The sequence below is a fragment of the Pygoscelis adeliae genome, unplaced genomic scaffold, assembly GCF_000699105.1.
Source record: "Pygoscelis adeliae isolate BGI_AS28 unplaced genomic scaffold, ASM69910v1 Scaffold4, whole genome shotgun sequence".
Classification (NCBI taxonomy): Eukaryota; Metazoa; Chordata; class Aves; order Sphenisciformes; family Spheniscidae; genus Pygoscelis; species Pygoscelis adeliae.
Genome location: NW_008824986.1, coordinates 11843731 through 11852975, shown reverse-complemented (window position 1 = coordinate 11852975; position 9245 = coordinate 11843731). Strand labels below are relative to the sequence as shown.

At 37.7% G+C, this 9245-nt stretch overlaps 1 protein-coding gene across 1 annotated transcript in view; it reads right to left on the bottom strand.

Annotated features, from left to right (window-relative positions):
* Positions 1-6254: 6254 nt before the first annotated feature.
* FGFR2 (fibroblast growth factor receptor 2) overlaps positions 6255-9245 on the bottom strand; it is an 81664-nt gene continuing 78673 nt past the window's right edge. Inside the window, exon 20 of the mRNA XM_009325895.1 lies at positions 6255-6419. Within this exon, the coding sequence (XP_009324170.1) occupies positions 6255-6419 (165 nt within the window). The remainder of the gene's footprint in view (positions 6420-9245) is intronic.

Sequence of the window (9245 nt, the reverse complement as noted above, 5' to 3'; positions counted from 1 at the left end):
AGTGGTGTCACACCCCCTCTTTCCAGCCCTGGATGTAGCCTGCTCGTCTGAATACCCAAACCATCATTCCCATGGCAGATCCCTCACTTACTGAATTTAGCAATACAGCAGTATTTTAGCAATACAGCAGCTTTCAGTTCGTGCATCTCTGTGGCAACAAACTTTTGGAAAAGAAAGTACTGTATGCTGCTGAATAGCCCTTAAAAAAATTATAGTTGTGCCACGGAAACACGTCTAGACAAAATATTGCACCTTGGCTACCTTCTCTGAGATGTCTTTAAAACAGTCCTTGGCAGTATTGACTTTTTTTTCCCCATAAATTGTAATTCACTTTGGTTCCAGTATAATGGGCCATAGATTTCTCCAGACACCAGTGACACTGGGGCTCTCATTTGCTGTCCCATTTCTCCACTCTCTCCTTGTTGCCTCATACAATTCAAAGGCATGATGCCATAGCAGAAGAGATGAGTTACTCCTCTGCCACCAGGAAATATTAGTCCTCCCAGAAATCCTTTGAGGCTTTGGAAAAGCTTGCCCAGTAATTCACTATTTCAGGGGAGGCAGCCTGGTCCCAGCATACAGTGCGGGTCAGTGGAAACAGTACCAGGGTCCTCACAAACCCTCCTGAGAGATGCCATCTCCTGGCATCACTCACAGCGGTCTGGTTGTAGGGGACAATAGCTGGTGCATCAGGAAAAAGCCCATCAAAATATTGATAGAAGCTCTGAGCAATATAAACATCATTGATACTTAGAAGTGTATTCCTCAAGAAATTCTAGTACTTGGAAAAAACTTGTTCATCAGCCTGAACTAGAAATAAAACTTTTTAAAAGTGCAACTATTTGCACTACTCGGGTGTCACTTTAAGTTAGTCTAACCATTTTGGTTTGAAAAAAATCAAAAAACTCCATTCTTACTTTGACTTTATATATTATTGTCTACTATTAAATAATTGCAACATAAAATGACTTCATTTCCTTCTGACAAGATGACTCTGATAGGGTCATGTCATTCTGATAAGGTCAAAATACTTCATCTTCTGCAGGATGCTCGTGCTTTAGAAAGCTTTTGACCAAACGGTGTTGTTTTTCCACTGCTTAAGAATTCAATCAGAAAATTTTTGGCCAGCTGTGATAATCAAAAGCAAGCCAGGACCTGACTTTTAAAATCCAAATGCCTTAATAGAGAGGGAGTGGGATCACTCTCTTGTTAACTGCATCACTAAATTGAATTTACTGAACAATACATTCTGCTGACAACCTCAACATGAGCCAGTGCAGCTTTCCAGAACTCCTCTGCAGACCTGGGTTACCTTTGGCCAATAACGCAGATTTGCAAAATCACAGAAGAGTCTCAGCTGGAAGGGACCCCGGAGATCATCTTGGCCAACCTTGTGTTGAAAGCAGGGCTTTAGATTAGGTTATCCACAGCCCTGTCAAGCCAAGTCTTGAATATCTATAGCCAGGCAGATTCCACTGCTTCTCTAGGCAGCTTATCCCAGTGTTCAAGTGGTCTCACAGTGAAGAAATTGTTTCTAAAATCCAGATAGAAATACCCTGAACCAACTGGTGCCTCTTGTCCCTTGTTCTGTCTCCATGCATCCTTGTGAAGAGAATGACTGCCTCCATCTTCTCTCTCCTTTAAGAGTTTTATGGAAAACCTGGTTAACAGGAGTTTTGCATAGGTAAAAGAGGATAAAAAAAGACGACTTGCTTCACAAAGTCTATTGCATTTAAGCTGCTCGTAACATTGAGGACTCACAGCAATGAAAGCTCAGAAGTACACAGAGATATTTACAGGCGCAGAAGGACTGACGGTCTTTCCAAGCACAAGTTGTTGGAGGTAACTTATGCGTCCTCACAACAAATTTATTACATTTACTGTGGAAAAATCAATGAAATATTTTTATAATAATTAGATCGAATTATGCAGATACAGAACTTCCTGATTACAGAATGGACAGATGACCTTTCAAAAACAGGTGTTGGTTGGCTTTTTTTCCCTTCTATGGCTTTTTTTTTTTTTTCCTTCTATGAATAATAACTTTTTTGCCTCAGTTTTTCCCTCAATAAACATCCAAATGAAACTAAAGCATATGAAGGTTCCTGGAAGGTTTGCTAAAGGACTGTCTTCTAACAGTTCTTTACCTTTCCTTAACAATAACAATCACATACTGATTCGAGCAGCCACTCTCTGCACATACTTAAAGTTTCCTGGACTACGGAAAGTCTCCAAAACTTGTCATTCAGTATCTCCATGACATGAGCTTTCCCATCACAGACTTGGAGGACAGAAGGAAACATTATAACCAGCTCACTTGACTGCTGGATTTTGCTCACTGTTGAGCCACAGGGGATCATGTTTGCGCCAACTGCAGGAAGGTCAATGGCACCCATCAGTATGCTGCTCCTACCACCGATTACTTCTACCACCCAAAAGGCGTGCCTTTCCACCTAGCCTGGATGGGTCTTTCTCCACCTTTCAGGCACTGGATCTGGAGCTTTTATGGAAGAGACCTTTATTATTAAAAAGTATTTTACTCTAACAGCAGTTTAGAAACCCTGATCAAGACACAACTCTCAACCTTCTCTCGGATTAATTAATTACATTGAGATCATGGAATCTTTCACTAAAAAGATCGTCTCCAGAACTCAGGTTTTTGTAGTGCTTTTCTCAATATCCTTTCAATGGATAGACATGAAAATTACTAGATTTTCTACACAGATTTGCTCTTGTTACTTCCAGAAATAAAACCTAAACTTACTTGTCTTTTGACAAATTTGAAACTCAGAACACAGTTCAGCTCTTGCTTTTGTAAAAGCATAACAAAACAGATACTGAACAACATCAAACCAACAGAAAAAGTGACAGAATAAAATTTATCTTCTTATCTGATTTATATAGCCCATGCTACTTGTCATATTACAGTAAAAAAGTGAAGCAAAACCAAAACAGGCAGCATGAACTTCTTTAGGGACTTGAGCCATAATAAATTTGGTTTCTATATCCATATTTTCTCATATATTACACAGAGTTGATTTGAATCAATACTTAAACAAGAGACAAGAAACAATTAGATGCTGCAGGAAACTGATTATACACAGAACTTAATCCTCATTATCCACATCAATATAAATTCATTTCCTGACATTATGCAACTCTTCATTATTGCTCTTGTTATTAACAGCAACTTTATTTTCAGATGAGCTAGAAATCCAAATTCCTAACCCATTCTTCTCATGAAAGAGCCAAAGGTAGGCAGGGCAATAAAGAATATGTTCCCTTCAGAGAAATTTCAATGCTGGGTTTTATTTTCTGCTGCCTAATTTCCTCTTGCAACTCCATACCCAGAGGATGTTCTGCTTCTCCCCCAGAAATTGAGTGCTTCTGTGCCCTGCTCTAGAGCCAGTGTTTTCATAGAAGGAAATTAGTCAGCCGGCAATGGAGAAGAAAGTCTTCAGACAGCAGGAAAGAACAAAAGCTTAATCCAGAGATTACACTATCAAATTAGGAAAATGGCAGAATATACTTCAGCCAACATTTGTGAAATTGTGGTCTATCTCCAAGGTGCAAATCTAAATCTTTGCGAGCTAAACCAAAAATGAACAAAGGAAAAGCAAATAAACTATTTAGAAAAAAATCAGGGTAACCAAGTAAGTTTACATTATTTAATAGCTCCTTTCCATCATGTTTCTGAGTGTTTACATACTATTATTTTAAAAAGATATAAAAGTTGTAAAGATGCTTTTAAATTCATTTCAATATGAGCAAAGCAAGATTCAAGATCTTCCGATACCCTTTAAGAGAATCTTAAAACAAGACGTGTGTCATTAAGAATATGCAGCTACAGTAGCTACCATTGCTGGTAATAGTAATAGATGTCATGGGGAAAGCGAATTGTTATTTTTTAGTAAAGACAGTGGGAATTTTTTCAGTCAGATAAATCTTAGTTGGAAAACACCAGTTTTTAACAGGCACTTTTTTAGAAAGTTTCTTGGGATTGGTACAGGATTTCTGGTCAAAGTAGAAAGACATGAAAAGAAACCAAAGAATAGTTTGGTGTCTGGAGCACTTTTACAGCATGTGGTGAAGACCAGGTTCAATAACCCTTTTCTGGCTAACCTGCAACAGTAATGTGACCATTCAGTTCCCATTTTTGTTTCAAGCACTAGCTATTTTAGTGTGTCTTACTTCTGTTTTCAAGTAAAAAAAAACAAAAAACAAAAAAACCCCTTTTATACTGTTTCCATGATGACTGTGTCTTTCCATCTGTTGTTTTTTTTTTTAAATCTTCTACACAAATGGTCCTCCAACCTCTATAATATGAATAAGAAACCTCACTAATTAAAGGATACAGCCTGCCTAAATAAAAAGAGAAAATATTTTGTGTCTACACTATGAACACTTCAAACCATTTTCCAGTAAATAGTGTCCCACCCCACAAACACCAAAGATTGTATGTATGTTTACTTAAATAACTGATGTTATTCATGAGCAGACATTTTATAAGACAGAGGCAAAAGTATTATTCCTGGAAGAATTGCTTTGTAATATAGGATCTACGATAAGGTCAAAAGGAAGCATTTCTGGATGCGTTCCATCACTTGATGTTCAGGAAACCATTTTGTATGACACAAAGGATTAGGAAAAATAAGCTGCATGACATTTATTTTGTGATTTTAACATTAATATCTGTAGAAACATTTTATTGTCAGTACAAAAGTTAACAGATTTTAATACTTTTTACCCAATTAAAAATAAAAAAAAAACCAACCAAAACCCAAAACACCACCACATAAAACAGTGTAATTTGCACTCATATTGCATGGCCAGATCAGCGTGAGTGTTCTGAAAGTAAAAACACAAGACTTCCATAAAAAGATACAAACAACAGTGATATTTTAGCAGAGGCCAGTGCTATACCTACTGTTATGGAATGGATCAGAAGGAAATACCGGAGTCAGCATGAATTAATCCCTTAAAAAGATGCTGATATTCCTATGGCAAATTGTCATTATAAACAACTTCTCTCTTTTTAACTTAAGTTACAATAGAGGGATAGTCTAAAAGGCAAAAGATCCAGGCCAGAAGATCTGGAACCTATTATCCGACTCAGTGAAGAGAATTGTAGTTAATTTGACACATGTGCAACTCAGGGTAGAAGCTCAGCTCCTTTTAGAGCAGTACATTCTGCTATGGTTATAGACAAATTCATGTCTTTCCTTACTTTAGGAACCCTCTTTAATATTTTCTTCTTTTTTTGTGTGTGTGTGGAACGATTCTGCTTTTTGGCCATGGGAAACATTGCTACAGAGTTAAATTGTTAAAGTGACAGTATCGAGAATAAAAGACTTTCTTGTTAAAGGATTTGGTTTTGGCAAGAATAATCATCTGACACTGCAGTTTTTAAACACAAATAAATCAAAAGTTTAATTCCCCAAAATTAGTTATATACTGTAAATATTTCTTTTTTTTAAAGATCTGAAAACTAGTAAAGTCTGAGCAATATATCTACTAGTTCTCTGTGCTGCCTGCATAGAAATGCCATTTAAATTACAAAAACACAACAACCCTATAAACGATTAACTGTTTTGTACATTACCAATTAGTTAATAAATTAATGATATACCATTTTCCCTGAAAGCAAAGTATTTTCCACCTTTGGATGGTGAAAATTAAGAAATTCTGTGTAAGAACAGCATTTAGCAAATAGCTGTTAAAAAAGAGACTAATTTGCTAGGTGGATTGGGACATCCATTTTTAAATCAATACAAAAAATAATTCATTGTAAATATATATAATATATATTTATACATATTTTGAATATATTTACATACATCCAGCACCTATATACTGCATTTGTGCTCTGTAAGTGTGTGCCAACATATATTTTCTCCAAATATTACAAAATAAACAAGGAAGGCAGACACAGAGTTTGCCTCAAGTCCAACCGGTCCATTGTACAAACAAAGTCTGTTGCAGCTTACAGGAAGCCAGAAAATTGATAGTGACGGATATCTAGACACAGCTCAAACATTCTTCTTTGTTGGGAATATTTAAAAGTTGCAAATGATGAGATTCTTTATGTAGATTCTGACTGCTTTCCTCCAAGTTGTGGGGTTTTTTCCTTTTTTTTTTCTTCCATATTTCGTATGTACAAGCAGAAACATTAAGGTCCTGGAGAAAAGATTTTGTTTTGTGTATGGTAGGTAGCTTGATGTTCTTGTTTCTTTATTCCTCTGTATGATTTCTTTTCATGTTTTAACACTTCCATTCATGTGTTGGTACTTGGGAAGACAGGGTTCATAAGGCATTGGATCGGGAGAAAAAACAGAGTCATCACCTGAAGAACACGAACTCCTCGTGTCAGGGTAACTAGGTGAATACTGTTCGAGAGGTCCACTGAGATCCAGATACTCCTATGACAAAAGAAACAAATTGCATTTTTAGACAGTGAGTAAAACTGACAATAACACAGTACCACTGGTCTGATTTGGCTTGATTATATAGGGGGTAAAAACAGTTTAAAAATGACACTCATTTCTGTAACGCAATTGCATTCAAAACTGCCTGTTGCTTAAATATCTCATAAAACAAGGAGCTTGAATAGAGAAAGAAAAACCAAACCAATAACATGGTACTTTTCTGAAGTCCAACATCACCAGCATTAGCCGCGTCAGTGGAAATAAACATAACAGCCACATCAAAAGAGGACTTTTCACTCGCAATGATAAAAATGAAATTTCATCCTAAATAGAAGCATTTTTCTTTAGCACATGGTAATGATTTGGAGAGGGAAAGATACTTCCAACTTTATATTCCTTTGGTCAGTTTGAATATCTGTTTTATATTCTGTGATATTAAATTTGTGTTTAAACATGCAGTGGCATACATGCAAAAAAACTGAAAGGAAAACAAAATTAAATTCACTAGATTTGGGATTTCTACACTACATATTTGTGCGTGTGTGTGTGTGTGTGTGTGTCCCAGAGCAGCCATGACCAAAATAGTCATTAAAAAAGGAAATAATATCTGCTGAATCCAACTTTTGGGTTAAGGCTCTTTTGCTAGAAACAACAGTTTTGGCAGGAGAATAAAGTTATTTTTCCCCTTGAAATGTTCCTTCTCTTTCAACTTCTAAAGGCAGCTGCATTCATTTAAATGCAATCTCTTCATTTGCTAAACCACAAGTTATGATCGTACTGATGAGACAAGTCTTCCACTTCAGTCAGTATTTTATGCTGCTATGCTTAGGTTTGGGGTAATTCGGTTCTTCGGTTAACATTTTTTTAAGTCAGAAATTCAATCGTTACTATATTATAGTTAAAAAATGGTCACCATTTTAAAAGAGGGGGGGAATGTAAGTTTTAAAACGCCAACAAATACAGTAGGCAGCAAAAGAAGGCAGTTTGGATCTATGATTACTATCTCGCTGCCTAGGCTTTTAAAAGATCCACGAGGATAATCTTGACCCTTATTTATATATTAGCAAACCAGTCCTACATGACCAGAAATATAGACAGAAGAAGAAAGTATTCCAGTATTTGAAGAAAGAGGGCTTTCTTATGGAATACCAGGCATAGCTCGTCATATCAAAAGGCTTGCTACAATTCAATTATGAACTCAGTATTGAAGGCAGGATCCTTATCCCCTCTCCAGCCTCCTTATCCAATGTCAAGGGCCAGAGTAACACAGAGGGGCATAAGAAGTTTCCAGTATCAGGATGGTTCCTGGTGTTGATATAACGACACAGCCATGAGGCTGACTCTTGGTGACTTTTGCTCACGCGGATTGGGGAAACATTGCATGCTACTGAGAAACATGGGGAACAGGGTCTTCTGGGAAAAAAAAAAAGTCCAAAAACCCAACACCCCCACCCTCCCAAAACAAAAGACCAACAAAAAAACCCAACAGGTGATGATTCAGCATGGAGAGGAGCAAAACATTACCATTTAAGCAGAAATAATTACTTGCACAAATGCCAAAGATACTGTTGGCTGCCCCAGCAATTTTTTGAGTTGTTGGGCAAACCAGGCTGACCCTGTATCAACAGTGTCATTTCAGGGGGGGAAGGGAAAGTGCCACTGTGGAGTGGATAAACAGAAGTATTGTCAGACTGATGCCCGAAGGACCTGCACTTCAGGAAAACCGTGCAGATTACACAAAATCTGAGGTCTCAAAAGCACAAGTTATGGAGGAAAATGGGACACACTGGAGTTCTCAGGAGACACTGAGTGAGAACATGACGAGTTTTCAGGAACATAAAAAGTGCTGCAAAGACAAGTGAAATAATTTGCTTTCTTTGTCCAGGGTAAATAGGACAAAAGCAATATCTTATGTTGAAAGATTAGAGATTAGGAAAAACTTTCAAGAAGTAAGGCTAATGAAACAAAGCAACAGACTGTCAAGGGGTGATGCAGAAATACAGCAGTGGAGATCGTTAAGGACAAGTTACATAAACATCTGTCAGGAATGACAAATGTATAGCGGACCCTGCCGTAGGCCAATCAGATGGACTGGATGTGTTCCTGAGCTTTTTCCAGCCTTTTTTCCTACGATTCTAGTCTAAAGCAATTTACATAACCCTAAAGGCCTTTTCAGGTTACCTTTGAGATCATTCCAGGTCCATGAGCAGTACAGAATTGGGAAGGCAAGATGGTCAAACACACACACAAAAAAGCAATATCCTTTCCCAGGCTCAGAATTGCAGCCCAGAACCTCCCTCTTGAATTCACAAATGCATATCCAGTCCAAGCCACCCAGCACTCTGCAGTGGCAGCCAGCCCACCTCCAACCAGTCTTGTGAAATCATATATAAATTAGGCAGGAAAAGATGCAGTCAGTACTGGATGAGGGGAAAATGGTAACGGTACGCAGAGCTGTGTTACCAGCTCCTTAGGGAGCACATATTCCTGCCTCATCTCTGAGCCATCCCTGAAGGTGCCACTTCTTACAGTAAACCTTACAAAACAGAATCCAGATAATTTATAGCTGCTACTGACGCCAAAGTGTTTTTCAATTGGATCTACTGGGCAAATGATCATCATAAAAAAATGGCATCTCTTTACTCAGGTTCTCCTGTCATTTCTATTGCATACAGCCTTTCCTAATGCTGCTTAATAATCCATTTTTTATGTCTGCGACAATTCTAAAAAATTAGAAAGTAATGGTGAGGACCAATATAAAGTGATTCAAATCTTTTTTCCTACTCCTCCCCCCCCCCCCCCCCCCCCGCCACACACACG